Source organism: Mobula hypostoma, chromosome 7 (assembly GCF_963921235.1).
Source record: "Mobula hypostoma chromosome 7, sMobHyp1.1, whole genome shotgun sequence".
NCBI lineage: Eukaryota > Metazoa > Chordata > Chondrichthyes > Myliobatiformes > Myliobatidae > Mobula > Mobula hypostoma.
This window is the reverse complement of record NC_086103.1, coordinates 188,176,099-188,198,172: the sequence shown is the minus strand read 5'-3', so window position 1 is coordinate 188,198,172 and position 22,074 is coordinate 188,176,099. Positions and strand designations below refer to the sequence as shown.

The 22,074-nt window shown below is 46.9% G+C and overlaps 1 protein-coding gene across 1 annotated transcript in view; it reads left to right on the top strand.

The window, feature by feature from the left end:
- The window catches only part of LOC134349967 (dynein heavy chain domain-containing protein 1), a 221,153-nt gene that overhangs the window by 82,028 nt on the left and 117,051 nt on the right, over window positions 1-22,074 (top strand). Inside the window, exons 12-15 of the mRNA XM_063054919.1 lie at window positions 7,462-7,587; window positions 9,712-9,988; window positions 11,841-11,968; window positions 21,009-21,207. Of these exons, the coding sequence (XP_062910989.1) occupies window positions 7,462-7,587; window positions 9,712-9,988; window positions 11,841-11,968; window positions 21,009-21,207 (730 nt within the window). The remainder of the gene's footprint in view (window positions 1-7,461; window positions 7,588-9,711; window positions 9,989-11,840; window positions 11,969-21,008; window positions 21,208-22,074) is intronic.

The following is a 22,074-nucleotide window of genomic DNA, read 5'->3' as shown; positions in this document are numbered from 1 at the left end:
TCAAGATAGCAAGGTGACGCTGGACATTGACACAGGCCCTAGACGAGACTTGGATTCAGGGCCTGGGCTAGGACTTGGACTGGAAACACGGGACCCGGACAGGGAACCAGGAAGGAGGAGCCTGGACTAGGAACTCGGAACTCCGGAACCAGAGCCTGGATAAGGACCGGGAACCTGGGTCTTGGTTGGGACTCGGAACCAGAACCCGGATCTAGGCTAGGACTCGGGACTAGGATCTTGGCAAGGACAGGATGTGGCTACAGGACAGGACGAGGTACTCCAGCACAGGATGAGGTACCCCATCACAGGACAAGGAATCCTCAACACCGGGCTGGGAGAGGAACCGGAACTAGATGAGGACACGAAGGTCAGATTTGGACAGGGCTGGAACATGGCGCCTGGACTTGGTCTTGGAACACAGGAACACAGAGCCTAGGACATGGACCGGATGCTCAGAGCCTAGGACGTGGACTGGATGAGGTACTCCAGGACAGGACGAAACGCTTGGGTACGGAGCCGGGACTCTTCCTTGGAGAGCAGGGCCAGGACCCTTTCTAGGACGCAGGGCCAAGATGACTGCCAAGGACACTTGCCGAGGGACTCCTGGACTGAGTGAGGGACATGGACAGGATGAGAACACAAAGCTTTGACTTGGACAGGACTAGAACATGGCACCTGGAACTTGGAACACAGGAACACAGAACACAGAGCCAGGACCCCTCCTTGGGAACGGGACCTAGGGCCAGGATTCTTCTTTGACATGGACACTCAACACGGGGTCACAAAGAGATAGATCCAAACTCAATGATAGATAGTTTCTTATCTTGGCATGGGAAGGCTCCGGTCTCACTCCAGCAGTTGAACTTGACAGTGCTGCAGGCAAGGCTTCAGAAGGAATGGGAAGGGAACAGTCCAGCAGGGAATCCTTGGTTTGAGAGGCATTTATGTGCCAGCCCAAAATGAGAATCAGGTGCCTCAATTAAGGCACCCAATGGAACGGGGGAAAACAGGAAAACCCAGAATAAGGAATCAATGGACCGAACCGTGAACTGGAATGCAGACTTCATGCACCAGACCCCCTCACTCTGACATCCCAAATTCCCTCACCCCAAACTCGGAAAACATCTTACTCTGACACCCTAAATCCCCTCACCCCAAACTCAGAAAACACTTTACTCTGACACCCCAAATCCCCTCACCCCAAACTCAGAAAACACCTTACTCTGACACCCCTAATCCCCTCACCCCAAACTTAGAAAACACCTTACTCTGACACCCCAAGTTCCCTCACCCCAAACTCAGAAAACACCTTACTCTGACACCCCAAATCCCCTCACCCCAAACTCAGAGAAACAACATATTCTGACACCCCAAATCCCCTCACTCCAAACTCAGAGAAACACCTTACTCTGGCACCCCAAATCCCCTCACCCCAAACTCAGAAAACGCCTTACTCTGACACCCCAAATCCCCTCACCCCAAACTCAGAAAACACCTTACTCTGACACCCCAAATCCCCTCACCCCAAACTCAGAAAACACCTTACTCTGACACCCCAAATCCCCTCACCCCAAACTCAGAAAACACCTTACTCTGACACCCCAAATCCCCTCACCCCAAACTCAGAAAACACCTTACTCTGACACCCCAAATCCCCTCACCCCAAACTCAGAAAACACCTTACTCTGACACCCCAAGTCCCCTCACCCCAAACTCAGAGAAACACCTTACTCTGACACCCCAAGTCCCCTCACCCCAAACTCAGAGAAACACCTTACTCTGGCACCCCAAATCCCCTCACCCCAAACTCAGAGAAACAACATATTCTGACACCCCAAATCCCCTCACTCCAAACTCAGAGAAATACCGTACTCTGACACCCCAAAACACTGGAACTCATAAACACCAAAGCCCTCAATCCTGAAACCCCAAACCCCTCACACAATGCAGCCCCAAAACCATAAGACATAAGACTTAGGTGCAGAATCAGGCTGTTTTGCCCATTGAGTTTGCTCTGCCATTTCGTCATGGCTGATCCAGTTCCCTCTCAATTCCATTTTCCTGCCTTCTCCCTGTGACCTTTCACACCCTGTCTCATCAAGAACCTATCACCATAAATGTGATTCTGGCCTCTACAGGCACCTGCAGCAAAGAATTCCACAGATTCACTGCCCTCTGGCTGAAGACATTCCTCCTCATCTCCATCCAAAATGGACATTGCACTATTCTGAGGCTGTGCTGTCTGGTCCTAGACCCTGCCCCCCCCCCCCCAGCAATATAGGAAACATCCACTCTATTTGGATCTAGCAACATTTGATAGGTTTCAACGAGATCCCTCCTCATTCTTCTGAATTCCAGTGAGAGAGGCTCAGAGTCATCAAATGCTCCTCATATGACAAGCTTTTCAATCCCAGAAACATTTTCTTGAATCTCCTTTGAACACTCACCAATGTCAGCACATCCTTTCTTAGATAAGGGGCTCAAAACTGCTCACAATACCCCAAAAAAGGTCTCAACAGTGCTTTATAAAGTCTCAACATTACAGCCCTGCTTTTATATTCTAGTCCTAACATTGCATTTACCTTCCTCACCACTGACTCAACCTGCAAGTTAACCTTTAGGGAACCTGCACAAGGACCCCCAGGTCCCTCTGCACCTCGGATTTTTAAAAATGTTCTCCTCCTTTAGAGGAGCTTTTAATCCTTCTACCAAAGCGAAAGTCCGGATACTTCTCAACATTGTATTCCATCTGCCACCTCTTTGCCCATTCTCTTAATGTGCCTGAATCCTTCTGTACCCTCTCTGCTTCCTCAGCACTACCTGCCCCTTTACCTATCTTTGTATCATCCACAAATTTGGCCACAAAGTCATCAATTCTGTCATCCAAATCATTGACACATAACGTAAAAAGAAAAGGTCCCAACACAGCCCCTGTGGAACACCACTACTCATCGGCAGCCAACCAGAAAAGGCCCCTTTTATTCCCACGCTGCCTCCTGCCAATCAGCCAATGCGCTATCCATGTTAGTAGTACCATGGGCTCTTATCCTGTTTAGCAGCCTCGTGTGGCACCTTGTCAAAGAGCTTCTGAAAATCTAAGTATAGAACATCTCCCAATTCTCCTTTGTCCATTCTGCTTGTTATTTCAGAAAAAAACTCCAATAGATTTGTCAGGCAAGATTTTCCCTTAAGGAAATCATACTGACTTTGGTCTATTTTACCATGTGCCTTCAAGTACCCCAAGACCTCATCCTTAATAATCAACTCCAACATCTTCCCAGCCACCGAGGTGAGACTAACTGGCCTATAATTTCCTTTATTTTGCCTCTCTCCCTTTTTAAAGAGTAGAATGACATTTACAATCTTCCATTCTGGAACAATTCCAGAATCTAGTGATTCTTGAAAGATCATTACTAATGCCTCCATAATCTCTTCATGCACCTCTTTCAGAACCCAAGGGTGTAGTCCATCTGGTCCAGGTGACTTATCCACCTTCAGACCTTTCGGTTTCCCAAGAAGCTTCTCACTAATACGACCGACTACACTTACTTCTGCCCTCTGACACTCAAACGCCCAGCATACTGCTAGTGTCTTCCACAGTGAAGATTGAAGGAAAATATTTATGAAGTTCCTCCTCCATTTCTTTGGACTCCATTGCTACCTCTCCAGTGCCATTTCCATTGGTTGGATATCTACTCTCGCCTCTCTTTTACACTTCATGTGTCTGAAAAAACATTTGGTATCCTCTTTAAAATTATTGGCTAGCTCACCATCATATTTCATCTTTTTGCATCCTGTGGCTTTTTAGTTGCTTTCTGTTGGTTTTTTAAATGCTACCCAACCCTCTAACGTTCCACTAAATTTTGCTATATTATATACCCTCTCTTTCACTTTTATGTTGCCATTGACTTCCCTTGTCAGCCACAGTGCATCGTCCTGCCTTTAGAATACTCTGGGATGTATCTGTCCTCCACCTTCTGAATTGTTCCCAAAATCTCCAGCCAATGCTGCTCAGCTGTCAACCCTGCTCATGTCATAGTCATAGTCATACTTTATTAATCCCAGGGGAAATTGGTTTTCGTTACAGTTGCTCCATAAATAATATAGCAATAGAACCATAAATAGTTAAATAGTAATATGTAACTTATGCCAGTAAATTATGAAATAAGTCCAGGACCAGCCTATCAACTCAGGATGTCTGACCCTCCAAGGGAGGAGTTGTAAAGTTTGATGGCCACAGGCAGGAATGACTTTCTATGACGCTCTGTATTGCATCTCGGTGGAATGAGTCTCTGGCTGAATGTACTCCTGCGCCCACCCAGTACATTATGTAGTGGATGGGAGACATTGGCCAAGATGGCATGCAATTTAGACAGCATCCTCTTTTCAGACACCACCGTGAGAGAGTCCAGTTCCATCCCCACAACATCATTGGCCTTACGAATGAGTTTGTTGATTCTTTTGGTGTCTGCCACTCTCAGCCTGCTGCCCCAGCTCACAACAGCAAACATGATTGCACTGGCCACCACAGACTCGTAGAACATCCTCAGCATCATCCGACAGATGTTAAAGGACCTCAGTCTCCTCAGGAAATAGAGACGGCTCTGACCCTTCTTGTAGACAGCCTCAGTGTTCTTTGACCAGTCCAGTTTATTGTCAATTTGTATCCCCAGGTATTTGTAATCCTCCACCATGTCCACACTGACCCCCTGGATGGAAACAGGGGTCACCGGTACCTTAGCTCTCCTCAGGTCTACCACCAGCTCCTTAGTCTTTTTCACATTAAGCTGCAGATAATTCTGCTCACACCATGTGAAAAAGTTTCCTACAGTAGCCCTGTACTCAGCCTCATCTCCCTTGCTGATGCATCCAACTATGGCAGAGTCATCCAAAAACTTCTTCCAACTTTGTCCCCTTCCAATCAAACTTTGGCCAGCTCCTCTCCCTTGCCTCTGTAATTCCTTTTACTCCACTGTAACACTGACACATCTAATTTTATCTTCAATTCAAGTCAAGTCAAGTTTATTGTCATTTCGACCATAAGCTGCTGGTACAGTACACAGTAAAAACGAAACAACGTTCCTCCAGGACCCTAGTGCTACATGAAACAACACAAAACTACGCTAGACTATGTGAGACAGCACAAGGCTACACTAGACTACGTAAGACAACACAAAAACTACACTAGACTACAGACCTACACAGGACTACATAAAGTGCACAAAACAGTGCAGGGCAGTACAATAAATAATAAACAAGACAATAGGCACAGTAGAGAACAAATTACAATATAATAATAAATGATGCAGATGTCAGTCTAGTCTCTGAGTATTGAGGAGTCTGATGGCTTGGGGGAAGAAACTGTTGCACAGTCTGTGAGAGTTTACTCTGCAATTCTTCTCAAATTGCAGAGTGAATTCTATCATATTATGATCACTGTCTCCTATGAGTTCCATTACCTTAAGCTCCTTAATCAATTCTGGTTTATTACACAACACCGAATCCAGAATAGCTGATCCAGTGGAATCAACTACAAACTGCTCTAAAAAGCCGTCTCGTAGGCATTCTAAAAATTCTCTTTTGGGAACCAAAATCAGCACCAACATGGTTTTCCCAATCTACCTGCATATTGAAATCCCTCTTGCCCTCTTGACATGCGATTTTTATCTCTTATTGTAATTTATGTCCCATATCCTGGCTACTGTTCGGAGGCCTGTATATATCTCCCATCAGGGTCTTTTTACCCTTGCAATTTCTTACCTCTACCCACAAGGATTCTACATATTCCAATCCTGTGTCACCTCTTTCTCAGGATTTGACTTCATTTTTTACCAACAGAGTCACTCCACCCCCTCTGCTTAACTGCCTGTCCTTTTGAACCCAACTACAATCTTCTTTCAGCCACGACTCAGTGATACCCACAGCATCATACCTGCCAACCTCTTGCTGTGCTGCAAGATCACCTATCTTATTCCATATATTGTGGACATTCACATATACCACCTTCAGTCCTGTATCTGACACCCGTTCATTCTGAAATCCAAGACCCCTCACCCCTCACCACAGAAGCCATCACCCAAAATCCTGGAACCCAGAAACCAAAGCTCTTCAGCCCAAACCAAATTCCCAAAAAATCCCTCCTTCTGACACCCCAAAACCCAGAATCCCCAAATCCCTTCACTCAAAAGTCCCCTCAGTCTGAAACTCAAAACCCTTGACCCAGATACTACAAAATCCCAGAACTCAGATCCCAGAAAACTCCAAAGCCTTCACCCAGAACTCCCTCACTCCAACACCTCAAAACCCCTAACCCCGAAATCCTGAAACTCAGAAATCCCAAATCCCTTCACTCAAAGCCCCCTCAGACTGAAACCCAAAACTTCTAACCCCCAAACTCAGAAACAGAGAAATCCCAAAATTCCAGAACCCAGAAACCTCCAAACTCTTTGCCTGGAATGATTGAAACCCCATCATGCTTAAACACTGAAACCGTGGAACCCCAAAACCCCTCATCCCAAAATCATGAATCCCTCCACAATCTGAAGCCTCAAATCCCCTCACTCTGAAATCCCAGAATCCAGAAGCCCAGTCACCCCAAAACCTTTCACCCAAACACCCAGACCCTAGAAGCCAAGAAACCCTGAAACCTTTCACCCAGAAACCCCAGAACATAGAAGCCCAAAAAACACAAATCCCCTCCCCATCACCTCAAACTTCTGGAAGCCAGAAGCCTGCATACCCTTCACCGTTGTCACCAGAAATCTCACTCTGACACCCCAGAATCCCTCTTCCCAAAACCCTGAATCTAGAAATCCAGAAACCCCAAAACCCTTCACCATGAAACCCTTCATCATTCAAACTCCTCAGCATCTCATCCTGAAACCCCTCACCTCTTCACCATGGAATCCCCTTCACCCCTTACCCTCAAGACTACTCATCCCTCAAACTCTTTACCCCTCACCCACACTCTCTCACCCTGAAACTCCTCACCTCCTTCACCTCAACACTAAAACCCCCTCATACCTCAAATTCTTCACCCCATCACCATGAAAAATCTGACCTCCTTTACCTTGCAATACTAACCCCTCCCATTATCCCTCAAACTCTTCACCCCTTAACCCACACCCTCCCATCCTGAAACCCCTCACCTCCTTTGCCTCAAAACTCTAAACCCCCCCTTTATTCCTCAAACTCCCGACCCTGTCACTCTGACACTCCATGTCATGTGTGAATGTCCTAACCCTGCTTTCTCCATTCTGTACCATTTTTCTCCCCGGATTGGGAAATCAGGAGCTAGAAGGTGTAGGTTTAAAAGGGGAGACTCTACAGGAAGCTGAGGGGTAACTCTTTCACCCAGAGTGTGGAGGGCGATGGAACAAGCTGCCAGAGGAAATGGTTGAGGTAGCTGTCTGACTCCATCTCCACTGGACTCTCTCTGATTATCCTGCCTTTATTCCCCAGTTGGATAACTACAACAGGACCACCCCGGATTACCGGCGACAGTTGGATTATGTATTGGGACTGGTCCAGATTGTCCGTGTTGAGTTCCAGCATCACACCTCATACCAGGACAAAGAGGAGGAGCAGGTACTAAGGGAGGAGGGGCTGCTGTATTTTCTACCCTCACTGTCTGTTGCCCTTCCCTGTCCCTCTGCCCCTTCCCCTGAGTCTCTCCATACCTCATCCCATCCCTCTTCCCTTTCCGTGGCCTCTCTTACCTCTGCCCAATTCCTCAACCCTTCCTCTGAGCCTCCCCTTGCTTGGCCCTGTCCCTCCACCCTTCCCCTGCATTTCTCATTACCTCTGCCCTGTCCCTCTGTCCCTCCCCATCCTTCCCTTTCCCTGAGCCTCCCCTTACCTCTGCCCTGTATCCCTGGAGGCTTTTGGAGGTGCACGGACAGAGGGTACGACATGGGTCCTGGCTCAGGCAGAGCCTTCCCTGAGCCTGGTGTTCGAGAGTAACAGGAGAGAGCTCTCCCTTCACCCAGGGCCATGAAGGATGGGACCCCTCCCAGTGGGGCCAAGGTGCTTTGCTGAAATCCTAAACCTGAGGCAGATGTATCTTTGTGGGATCAGCGGAAAGAAATGGAGTAAAAGATTCTTATATCCCCTTATCCCACGATTGGAATCAGACTTTGTGGCTGAAGAGGCTTGGGCACAGGTGAAGTTCCCCAGTCCACTGGGGGTGAGCATGGGATTGAAACTGAGCCCATGTTGCAGAAGTGGTCTCATTACCTGATTCCCCAGTGTTCTCCTCCCTAGTGTGGTCGCCAGTGAACTCAGCCAGTTCCATCGTGGGCACTAACCTCCCCAGCATCAAGGACATCTTCAAAAGACGCTGCCTGAAGAAGGAGGCGTCCATCACCCAGGACATGTCCTCTTCTCTTCACTACCATCAGCAAGGAGGAGGTACAGGAGCCTGAAGATACACACTCAGTGTTTTAGGGACAGTTTTTTCTCTCTCTTTAGGAAGGGAGAGTCTCCCTTCAGGAACCCCTTCCTGAAGTCAGTTTTGTGAGGAGATCATGGAGTGCTCCTATTAACGGTTTGAAGAGAGAGAGAGTTATGGTTTGTTTTGGAGAGAGAGAGAGAGAGAGAGAGAGAGACGAAGATTAACGGTTGGTCTGTCCCGTAAGGGCACGGGAGGTAACTTTGGAGATAGCACCGAGCAGCTCAAAGGTTGCTATGGTGACCGACAGCACATTATTGATGTTATTTTCAAGGACAGATCTGCTTGCTTGCATTTCTTTACAGACAAAAGAAGGAGGGACTCTTTGAATGACAGGTGATGCTCAGCACGGTGAGATAAATAGGAGGTCGGATGATACAGACCTCAGACACATGATCTGGACACTGAATGAGCATTGTTGTGCCCGTAGAGAAAGTGGGTTTTGGAGGATCGATCCAATCGCTCTTGCAGTGAAGGAGAAGGAATTGACTGGTGGGGGGTTGGCCATGTGTCCACCCTCGCCTGGGGGATAGCTCCACCACAGACAACCGGTCCCCTTTGTTACAGTCACAGTCGGTGACTTGTGAAGGATTTCGAAGGACAACAAGAAGATCGATGGCATCAGCTCACCTGAAGACTCAAATCTCTCTCTCTCTCTCTCTGTCTGTCTCTCTCCATCACTACTCAACTCAATACCACAAACTGAACCGGACTGAATATTACTCATCATCGTAAGACTGTATCTTTTTACTCCTAGACTTAAAGAAGCTTGGTGTTTCATACATATATTTCCACACTTACTGATATACTTACTCTTATGTTTGATTTATCTACATTTATATTACTGTATTGCGTAGTTACTAATAAATATTATTAGTTAATAGCAATACTGGACTCCAAAGTGTTTTCCATCTCTGCTGGTTCTTTATTCCCGTCACGGGGTCCGTGACAGTTTAAATATAAATGAATATCAAAATTTATTTAAAGAGTAAATAAAGTATGCAGAAATATAGGTATATATATATATATATATATATATATGTATGTGTATGTATATAAATATATTTTTATTATAATTTATAGTTTTATATGTTTGTGTATGTATATAAATACATTTTATTAGAATTTATAGATTTTAAATTATGTTTTACAATGTGCTGCTGCCACACAAAAAAACAAAGTTTTCGACATTTGCCGGTGATATTAAGTCTGATTCAGATTCTGTGCTGTGGTGCCAGTGTTCACTGCCTACTCTCTCACAGGTGGAGTACCTGTGGAACACCTTCCTCCAGGTGTGTAGAGAGGCATCAGAGTTTGTCAGGGGTCGGCGTGACAGTGCACTTGACAACGTAGAGCAGAGACAGCAACTCCTCACTGCACAGGCACAGTCCATAAACTGCGCTGTCAATGCCGCCTCGTTCCAGGAACCCCGCCAGAATCCAGCAGCCACACTGCGACAGCTGCAGGAAATGCAGTGGCAGCTGCATTCACTGGCTCAAGATCTGCAGCAGCTGAGCCACACCCAGAAAGCCATCAAAGGTAACATCCGGGACGTGCAGTTTTGCAGACAGCAAAGTCTAGGATTGTAAAGGTCACAGGCATCAGTATCTTGCACCACGGAGGTCACTAATGCCAGTGTCTGGGATTGCGCAGGTCACAGGTGCCAGTGTCTGGGCTTTTGGAGGTCACAGGGACAAGTGTCTGGGATTATGGAGGTCACAGGTGCCAGTGTCTGGGCTTTTGGAGGTCACAGGGACAAGTGTCTGGGATTATGGAGGTCACAGGTGCCAGTGTCTGAGTTTTTTTTTGAGGTCACAGGTGCCAGTGTCTGGGATTGTGGGTGCTCACAGATGCCAGTGCCTGGGATTTTGGGTGTTCACAGGTGCCAGTGTCTGGGATTGTGGGTGCTCACAGATGCCAGTGCCTGGGATTTTGGGTGTTCACAGATGCCAGTGTCTGGGATAGTGGGCATTCACAGATGCCAGTGCCTGGGATTGTGGGTGTTCACCGATGCCAGTATCTGGGATTTTTGGAGGTCACATGCCAGTCTCTGGGACTGGGTGTGTTCACAAATGCCAGTGTCTGGGATTGCGCAGGTCACAGGTGCCAGTGACTGGGATTTTTTTTTGGAGGTAACAAATGCCAGTGTCTGGGATTGTGGGCGTTCACAGACGTCAGTGCCTGGGATTGTGGGCGTTCACAGACGCCAGCATCTTGTTACCATTCATTTCACTATATCTGTACATCAAGGTAGAACAAGGTACAGTAAAACAATAACAGAATGCAGAGTAACGTGTGACAGTTACAGAGGAACCGCAGTGCAGATAAACAACAAGATGTAAGGTCATAATGAGATAGATTGTGAGGACAAGAGTTCATGTTACCATACTAGGGAACTATTTAATAGTCTGATAACAGTGGGACTGAAGCTGTCCTTAAGCCTGGGGGTGGGGAGGGGGTGTATGTGCTTTCAGGCTTCTGTATCTTCTGCTGGATGGGAGAGGGGAGACGAGAGAATGTCCGGGGTGGGTGGGGGCTTTGATTTTGCTGGTAGTTGTACTGAGGCAGTGAGGAGAGTAGACAGAGTCCATGGAGGGGAGGCTGGTCCCTGTGATGTACTGAGCTCTCTGCAGTTTGTGGACACAGACAGAGCAGTTGCCACACCAAGCTGTGATACATCCATACAGAAGGCTTTCTGTGGCGCATCGATAAAAAATGGTAAATGTTGATGGAACATGCCAAGGTTTTTTTGGCCTCCTTCAGAAGTAGAAGCATTGGTGAGCTTGCTTGTCTCTGCAGTGGATAGGATTGGACCATGACAGCCTGTTGGTGATGTTCACACCCAGGAAGCTGGGGCTCTGAGTCCTCTCAACCCCAACACCATTGATGGGGCTGGGAGCGTGTGCACCAATGCCCGCCCCCACTTCCTGAGGTCATTGACCAGCTCTTTAGGTTTAATGAAAATGAGGGAGAGATTGCTGTCATGACAACACATCACTGGGCTCTCTGTCTCCTTCCTGTACTCCAAACTTCTCGTTATTTGAGATATGGCCCACTATGGTGGAATCACCTGCAAATGTACAAACGTGTAGATAGAGGATAATTTGGCCACATAGTCATGAGAGTACAGGGAACAGAGCAGGGGCTTGAGGACATATCCTTCTGAGGCAAAAGTGTTGAGGATAATCGTAGTGAAGGTGTTGCTGCCTGTCCATGCTTATTGTGGTCACTTGGTCAGAAAGTCAAGGATCCAGTTGCAGATAGAGATGTCTGGAGTTTGGTGAAGAGTTTGTTTAGAATTATAGTATTGAAGCTGGAGTTGTATCAATAACAAATAATCTGATGTAATCACAAATAAACATCGTCTAACATAAACGTGTTTAATCTGCAGGTCAGCCCCTCGATCTTTCCTTTGTGTCAAAGCTAGAAATAACTGTCAACACCAGGAGGGAGTTGTGGGACCTCTTCTACACAGCCTCACAGGAAGTCAAAGACTGGAGGAAAACATTGCTGTCCCAGGTAAGTCATGGGATGGATTTATGGGGGACATGGCACAGTTACTATCGCTAGCAAAACATGGAATGGAGTCACAGGAGATGTGAGCACAGTTACTGTCCCAGGTCCTGAAGATGGAGTGATCATCTCCTGGAACTGATCACATAACATTCATGTGTCGACAGCCTCCAAATCACCTGTCGTATCTGCCTCAATTGCCACCCACAGGCTGTGCGTTCTGGGGACCCGCCACCCACAGGCCGTGCGTTCTGGGGACCCGCCACCCACAGGCCGTGCGTTCTGGGGACCCGCCACCCCCGGGCAGCGCGTTCTGGGGACCCGCCACCCCCGGGCCGTGCATTCTGGGGACCCGCCACCCCCGGGCCGTGCATTCTGGGGACCCGCCACCCCCGGGCCGTGCGTTCTGGGGACCCGCCACCCCCGGGCCGCGCGTTCTGGGGACCCGCCACCCCGTTCTGAGTTACCTACCTACGGAAAAGCTATCAATAAGATTTAAAGAGTGCAGAAAAAGATGACTGAGAATGCCGTCAGGACTGGAGGACCTGAGTGGTAAGGAAAGGTTAAATAGGCTGGTGCAGCTAGAGGTTGGTCAGTGTGACGTTGTGGGCATCACCGAGTCGTGGCTGAAAGAAGGCCATAGTTGGGAGCTTAATATCAAAGGATGTACTTGGTATCGAAAGGACAGGCAGGAAGGCATAGGCGGTGGAGTAACTCTGTTGGTAAGAGATGGAATTACATCTTTAGAAAGGGGTGACATAGGGTCAGAGAATGTTGAAACCTTGTGGGTGGAGTTAAGAAAATGCAAGGGTGAAAAAAACCTATTATGGGAATCATACATACACCTCCAAATAGTAGCCAAGAAGTGGGGTTGAGATTGCAAAGGGAAGTGGAAAAGGCATGTAATAAGGGTATTGACACAACTGTAACAGGAGACCTCAATATGCACAGGCATTGGGAAAATCAGATTGGTGTCGGATCACAAGAGGGAATTTGTTGAATGCCTACAAGATGGCTTTTTAGAGCAGCTTGTGTTTGAGCCTACTAGGGGAAAGGCTATTTTCAATTGGGTCTTGTGTAATTACCCAGATTGTATTTGGAAGCTTAATGTAAAGGGACCCCAAGGAGGCAGTGATCATAATATGATTGAATTCATACTGCAATTTGAGTGGGAGAAGCACAAATCACATGTATCAGTATCGCAGTGGACTAAAGGGAATTACAGAGGCATGAGAGAGGAGCTTGCCCAGGTGGATTGGAGGAGGATACTGGTGGGGATGATGGCAGAGCAGAGATGGCTGAAGTTTCTGGGAATAGTTCACAAGGCACAGAACAGATATGTCACACAGAAGACGAAGTTCTCAAATGGCAGGGGTAGGCAACTGGGGCTGAAAAGGGAAGTTAAGGACTACATAAAAGCCAGGAAAAGGGCATATAAGGGATCAAAAGTGTGTGGGAAGTTGGATGATTTGGGAAGCTTTTAAAATCCAACAAGAAAACGACAAAAAAAGCTATAAGAAGGGAATCAATGAAATATAAGGGCAAACTGGCCAATGATATGAAACAGGATACCAGAAGTTTTAAGAAGTAAAAGAGAGCTGAGGGCTTATATTGGACCATTGGAAAGTGATGCTGGTGAGGTAGTAATGGGGGACAAAGAAATGGCAGATGAACTTAATGGGAACTTTGCATCCGTCTTCATTGCGGAAGACACTAGCACTGTGCCAGAGGTCCGTGAGTGTCAGGGAGGAGTGAATGCCATTTCTATTACAAAGGAAAAAGTGCTAGGCAAACTCAAAAATCTTAAGGTGGATAGGTCAACTGGGTCAGGTGGACTACATCCCCAAGTCCTGGGAGAAGTTGCTGAAGAGTTAACAAATGCATTGACCATAAGATATAGGAGTTAGAAGTAGGCAATTCGGCCCATCGAGTCTGCTCTGCCATTCAACCTTAGGCTGATCCAATTCTTCCAGTCACCCCCCACTCCCCATACTCTTTGATGCCCTGGCTATCTATCTCTGCCTTAAATGCACCCAATGACTTGGCCTCCACAGCTGCTCATGGCAACAAATTCCACAGATTTACCACCCTCTGACTAAAGTAATTTCTCCACATCTCAGTTCTAAATGGACATCCTTCAATCCTGAAATCGTGCCCTCTTGTCCTAGAATCTCCCCTGCCATGGGAAATAACTTTGCCATATCTAATCTGCTCAGGCCTTTTAACATTTGGAATGTTTCTATGAGATTCCCCCCTCATTCTCCTGAACTCCAGGGAATACAGCCCAAGAGCTGCCAGACATTCCTCATACGGTAACCCTTTCATTCCTGGAATCATTCTCATGAATCTTCTCTGAATCCTCTCCAATGTCAGTATATCCTTTCTAAAATAAGGAGCCCAAAATTGCACACAATACTCCGTGTGGTCTCACTAGTGCCTTAAAGAGCCTCAAGATCACATCCCTGCTCTTATATTCTATATCTCTAGAAATGAATGCCAACATTGTATTCGCCTTCTTCACCACCGACTTAACCTTTAGGGTATCCTGCACAAAGACTCCCAAGTCCCTTTGCATCTTTGCATTTTGAATTCTCTCCCCATCTAAATAATAGTCTGCCTATTTATTTCTTCCACCAAAGTGCATGACCATACACTTTCCAACATTGTATTCCATTTGCCACTTCTTTGCCCAATCCCTTAAACTATCTAAGTCTCTCTGCAGGCTCTCTGTTTCCACAACACTACCCGCTCCTCCATCGATCTTTGTATTATCGGCAAATTTAGCCACAAATCCATTAATCCCATAGTCCAAGTCATTGACATACATTGTAAAAAGCAGCGGTCCCAACACCGACCCCTGTGGAACTCCACTGGTAACTGGCAGCCAGCCAGAATAGGATCCCTTTATTCCTGCTCTCTGTTTTCTGCTGATCAGTCAATGCTCCACCCATGCTAGTAACTTCCCTGTAATTCCATGGGATCTTGTCTTGCTAAGCAGCCTCATGTGCGGCACCTTGTCAAAGGCCTTCTGAAAATCCAAGTATACTACGTCTACAGCATCTCCTTTGTCTAACCTGCTTGTAATTTCCTCAAAAAATTGCAGTAGGTTAGTCAGGCAGGATTTTCCTTTCAGGGAACCATGCTGGCTTTGGCCTATCTTGTCATGTGCCTCCAGGTACTCCATAATCTCATCCCTAACAATTGATTCCAACCACTGATGTCAAGCTAACAGGTCTATAGTTTCCTTTCTGTTGCCCCCCACCCTTCTTAAATAGCAAAGTAACATTTGCAATTTTCCAGTCATCTGGTACAATGCCAGAATCTATGGATTCTTGAAAGATCATTGTTAATGCCTCTGAAATCTCTCCAGCTACTTCCTTCAAAGCCCGAGGGTGCATTCCATCAGGTCCAGGAGATTTTTCCATCCTCAGACCATTAAGCTTTCTGAGCACCTTCTCAGTCGTAATTTTTATTGCACCTGCTTCACTTTCCTGACACTCTTGAATGTCCGGTGTACTGTAGACATCTTCCACTGTAAAGACTGATGCAAAATACGCATTTGGTTCCTCTGCCATATCTGCATCTCTCGTTACAATATCTCCAGCGTCATTTTCTATTGGTCCTATATCTATCCTTAACTCTCTTTTACTCTTTATATAGTTGAAAAAGCTTTCAGTATCTTCTTTGATATTAGTCACCAGCTTCCTTTCATAATTCAACTTTTCATTCCTAGTGACCTTCTTAGTTTCCTTCTAAAAGTTTTTAAAAGCTTCCCAATCTTCTATCTTCCCACTATCTTTGGCTTCCTTGTATGCCCTCTCTTTTGTTTTTACTTTGGCCTTGAATTCACTTGTCAGCTATGAGAGTGTCCTTCTTCCATTCGAAAATTTCTTCTTATTTGGAATATATCTGTCTTGCATATTGTGATCACTGTTCCCTATGGGTTCCTTAACCTTCAGTTCTTTTATCACCTGTGGATCATTGCACAATACCCAATCCAGCAGAGCCGATCCCCTAGTGGGCTCAACAACAAGCTGTTCTGAAAAGTCATCCCTTAAACATTCCACAAATTCTCTCCCTTGAGGTCCAGTACTGGCCTGCTTTTCCCAATCCAATTTCATGTTAAAATCCCCGACGATTATCATGACATTGCCTTTCTGACACGCCTTTTTGGATGTCCAGTCCCTATATACTTCCATCCCCCATCAGGAAGGTCTCAAAGCTCTACGCTTCTTTTTGGATTCCAGACCTAATCAGTTCCCCTCTACCACCACTCTGCTCCGTCTAGCGGAATTAGTCCTTACTCTTAATAATTTCTCCTTTTACTCCTCCCATTTCCTCCAAACTAAAGGTGTAGCTATGGGCACCCGTATGGGTCCTAGCTATGCCTGCCTTTTTGTTGGGTTTGTGGAACAATCTATGTTCCGTGCCTATTCTGGTATCTGTCCCCCACTTTTCCTTCGCTACATCGACAACTGCATTGGTGCTGCTTCCTGCACGCATGCAGAACTCGTTGACTTTATTAACTTTGCCTCCAACTTTCACCCTGCCCTCAAGTTTACCTGGTCCATTTCTGACACCTCCCTCCCCTTTCTAGATCTTTCTGTCTCTGTCTCTGGAGACAGCTTATCCACTGATGTCTACTATAAGCCTACTGACTCTCACAGCTATCTGGACTATTCCTCTTCTCACCCTGTCTCTTGCAAAAACGCCATCCCCTTCTCGCAATTCCTCCGTCTCCGCCGCATCTGCTCTCAGGATGAGGCTTTTCATTCTAGGACAAGGGAGATGTCTTCATTTTTTAAAGAAAGGGGCTTCCCTTCCTCCACTATCAACTCTGCTCTTAAACGCATCTCCCCCATTTCACGTACATCTGCTCTCACTCCATCCTCCCACCACCCCAGTAGGAATAGGGTTCCCCTGGTCCTCACCTACCACCCCACCAGCCTCTGGGTCCAACATATTATTCTCCGTAACTTCCGCCACCTCCAACGGGATCCCACCACTAAGCACATCTTTCCCTCCCCCCTCTCTGCATTCCGCAGGGATCGCTCCCTACACAACTCCCTTGTCCATTCGTCCCCCCCATCCCTCCCCACTGATCTCCCTCCTGGCACTTATCCGTGTAAGCGGAACAAGTGCTACACATGCCCTTACACTTCCTCCCTTACCACCATTCAGGGCCCCAAACAGTCCTTCCAGGTGAGGCATCACTTCACCTGTGAGTCGACTGGGGTGATATACTGCGTCCGGTGCTCCCGATGTGGCCTTTTATATATTGGTGAGACCCGACGCAGACTGGGAGACCGCTTTGCTGAACATCTACGCTCTGTCCGCCAGAGAAAGCAGGATCTCCCAGTGGCCACACATTTTAATTCCACATCCCATTCCCATTCTGACATGTCTATCCACGGCCTCCTCTACTGTAAAGATGAAGCCACACTCAGGTTGGAGGAACAACACCTTATATTCCGTCTGGGTAGCCTCCAACCTGATGGCATGAACATTGACTTCTCTAACTTCCACTAGGCCCCACCTCCCCCTCGTACCCCATCTGTTACTCTTTTTTATGCACACATTCTTTCTCTCACTCTCCTTTTTCTCCCTCTGTCCCTCTGAATATACCTCTTGCCCATCCTCTGGGTCACCCCACCCCCCCGTCTTTCTTCCCGGACCTCCTGTCCCATGATCCTCTCGTATCCCCTTCTGCCTATCACCTGTCCAGCTCTCGGCTCCATCCCTCCCCCTCCTGTCTTCTCCTATCATTTTGGATCTCCCCCTCCCCCTCCAGCTTTCAAATCCCTTACTCACTCTTCCTTCAGTTAGTCCTGACGAAGGGTCTTGGCCTGAAACGTCGACTGCACCTCTTCCTATAGATGCTGCCTGGCCTGCTGCGTTCACCAGCAACTTTGATGTGTGACGCCTTTTCTATCTCCTGCTGTAATTCGTAATCCACGTCCCGGCTACTGTTTGGAGGCCTGTATACAACTGCCATTAGGTTCCTTTTAGCCTTGCCATTTCTTAACTTAACCCATAGAGACTCTACACCTTCCAATCCTATGTCATCGCTTTCTAATGATTTAATATTATTTCTTATATACAGGGCCACACCACCCCTCTTTCTGATACACCTTGGACGTTCAGCTCCCATTGGCAGCCATCCTTTAGCCAAGTTTCAGAAATGGTCATGATCTTAAAGATTCACTTGATTGTGACATGGTCCCGGAGGACTGGAAGATTGCAGATGTCACTCCACTCTTTCAGAAGGGAGGAAGGCGAAAGAAAGGAAATTATAGGCCAGCTAACCTAACCTCAGTGGTTGGGAAAGTGTTGGAGTCTGTTATTAAGGATGAGATTTCAGTGTACTTGGAGACGAATGATAAAATAAGTCAAAGTCAGCATGGTTTCTGTAAGGGGAAATCTTGCCTTACAAATCTGTTCTTTGAAGAAGTAACAAGCAGGGTGGACAAAGAAGAGGCAGTGGATGTCACTTACTTGGATTTTCAGAAGGCGTTTGATAAGGTGCCACACATGAGACTGTTTAACAAGATAAAATCCTACAGCATTACTGGGAAGATACTGGCAGGGATAGAGGAATGGCTGACAGGCAGGAGGCAGAGAGTGGGAATAAAAGGGCCTTTTCTGGTGGCTGCCAGTGACTAGTGGTGTTCCTCAGGAGTCAGTATTCGGACCGCTACTTTTCACATTGTTTGTCAGTGATTTATATAATGGAATTGATGGTTTTGTGGCAAAGTTTGCGGATGATACAAAGATAGGTGGAGGGGTGGATAGTGCTGAGGAAACAATGCGATTGCAGCAGACTTGGACAAATTGGAAGAATGGGCAAAGAAGTGACAGATGGAATACAGTGTTAGGAAATGTATGATAATGCATTTTGGTAAAAGGAACAATAGTGCAGACTATTATCTAAATGGGGAGAAGGTTCAAACATCAGAGGTGCAGAGGGACTTGAGAGACAGAAGGTTAATTTACAGGTTGAGTCTGTGGCAAAGAAGGCAAATGGAATGTTGCATTTATTTCAAGGGGAAAAGAATATAAAAGTAAGGAGATAACGCTGAGACTTGGAACACTAGTCAGGTCGCACTTGGAGTATTGCCAACAGTTCTGGGCGCCATATCTCAGAAAGGATGTGTTGTCTTGGAGAGAGTCCAGAGGAGGTTCGCGAGGATGATTCCGAGAATGAAGGGGTTAATATATGAGGAGCATCTGGCAGCTTCGGGCCTGAACTCACTGGAATTTAGAAGAATGCAGGGGGATCTCATTGAAACCTACTGAATGTTGAAAGGACTAGACAGGGTGGATGTGGTGAGGAGAGTGTATCCAGAACCAAAAGGCACAGCCTCAAGATTGAGAGGTGATCTTTTTGAACAGAGGTAAGGAGTGGTAAATTTGTGGAATACTCTGCCACAGACTCCAGTGGAGGCCAAGTCCATGGGTATGTTTAAAGCGGAAGTTGATCATTTCCTGATCGGTTAGGGCATCAAGGAATATGGCGAGAAGGCAGGTGTAGGGTTTAAGTGGGATCTGGGATCAGCCATGATGGAATGGCAGAGCAGACTCGATGGGTTGAATGACCTAATTCTGCTCCTATGTCTCATGGTCTTATGGTCTTATGGACTTTATACCCTGGAGCACAGGAACGAAAGGGGAAATTTGACAGAAGTATACAAAATTATGAGGGGTATAGATGGGGAAATCTAAGCAAGTATTTTTCTCTTGAGGTTGGGTGTGACTCGAACTAGGGGTCATGGGTTAAAGGGGAAAAGTGAAATATTGAAGGGAAACATGAAGGGGAGGGTGGTGAGAGTGTGGAACAAGCTGCCAGTGTATCTGGTGGACGTGGGTTCAGTTTCAATGTTTAAGAGAAGTTCGGACAGATACATAGGTGGGAGGAGATGGAGGACTATGGTCCAAGTGCATGTTGATTGAACCAGGCAGAATAGTAGTTTGACACGACTAGATGAGCCAAAGGGCCTTTTTCTTTGCAGTAATTCTCTATGACCCAATAACTCTCATTCATCTCCCCCCTTTCCCCCTTTTTCCTAGACTCTCTCCCTCTCGCCTTCTCTCTCTACAATGAGAAGTGTGGAGATTTCCTTTCAGGTGAACAAAATTCTCCCCTCCTGTGACCGAAAGTCTCACAGAGATCTCCATCACTTGTGTTCTGAGACAGTGCTGGTCGCCCAGTCAGGAGGGACATTATAAGAACTGTGATGTAAGACCATAAGACAAAGGAGCAGAATTAGGCCATTCAGCCCATCAAGTCTGCTCCACCACTCCATCATGGCTGCTTTATTATCCCTCTCAAAACCATTCTCCTGCCTTCTCCCCATAACCTTTGACGCTGTTACTAATCAAAAACCTATCAATCTCCAATTTAAATATAACCAATGACTCGGCCTCCACAGTCATCTGTGGCATTGAGTTCTACTGATTCACCACCCTCTGGCTGAAGAAATTGCTCTTTATCTCCATTCTAATGGAAGACCCTCTATTCTGAGGCTGTGTCCTCTGGTCCTAGACTCCCCACTATAGGGAACATCCTCTCCACATCCACTCTATCTGTGTCCTCTGGTCCTAGACTCCCCCACTATAGGGAACATCCTCTCTACATCCACGCTATCTGTGTCCTCTGGTCCTAGACTCCCCCACTATAGGGAAACATCCTCTCTACATCCACTCTATCTGTGTCCTCTGGTCCTAGACTCCCCCACTATAGGAAACATCCTCTCCACATCCACTCTCTCTGTGTCCTCTGGTCCTAGACTCCCCCACTATAGGAAACATCCTCTCCACATCCACTCTATCTGTGCCCTCTGGTCCTAGACTCCCCCACTATAGGGAATATCCTCTCCACATCCACTCTATCTATATTTCAATGAGGTTGCATCTAATGTCTAAACCTTGGAGAATCCAGGGCCAGCGAATCCTGCCCCTATCCAGGGATCAGTTGGTGAACTTGCTCACACGGGTGTGGCATCAGCACAGAACAGTGTTCACTGCTCTTAACTCCTTGCTCCTACAGTTTAAACTGCAGCAGGTGAGGACTGAGTTGGACGGGTGGGTGTCGATAGCCGAGCGACTCCGAGCTTCAGTGCCATCCGATGATAGCATCCTGTTGGCCTTTGACGAGGTGGTGTCAGAATTCAAACGGTTCCTGCCAGTCCTGGCGGACATGTCCCAGCCAGAGATAAAGGAAAGACACTGGAAGTCCATCTTCACAGGTGAGGATATGGGAACCCAACCTGTCCCAGGTACAGGTGTCACTGGATAGTGTCACTCCATCAAGTGGTGTCACTCCGTGACGGACGTGACCGGGCTGGGCCCCTGACGCGACCAAGAGCTTATTTATTGTTTATTTTATTTAGAGATTCAGCACAGTAACGGGCCCTTTCAGCCCAAAAGCTCTTGCCACCCAAATATATATATATCCATGTGACCAATCTGCAAGACCAATACTGACTTCAGGAGGAAGAAACTGGAGGTCCATCAGGCAGTCATGGGGATCAAGGTTGGAGAGGATTAGCAACTTTAATTTCTGTGTGTCATTGTTTTGGAGGACCTGTTCTGGGCCCAGCACGTAAGTGCAATTATGAAGAAAACACGGCACCGCCTCTACTTCCTTAGGAGTTTGCGAACAATCAGCGCAACATCTAAAACTTTGAGAAGCTTCTGTGGACATGTTGTGGAGAGTACATTGACAAGTTGCATCACAGCCTGGTATGGAAATACCAATACCCTCGTGCAGAAAAGCCTACAAGAACTAATGGTTATGGCCCAGTCCATCACAGTCAAAACCCTCCCTACCATTAGAAACAGGCCTTTTGGCCCTTTTTGGCTGTGCCAAACCATTTTTCTGCCTAGTCCCACTGACCTGCACCTGGACCATATCCTTCCATACACCTCTGATCCATGTACCTGTCCAAGTTTTTCTTAAATGTTAAAAGAGAGCCCACATTTACCACTTCATCTGGCAGCTCATTCCACACTCCCACCACTCTCTGTGTGAAGAAGCCCCCGCTAATGTTCCCTTTAAACTTTTCCCCCCTCACCCTTAACCCATGTCCTCTGGTTTTTTTCTCCCCTTGCCT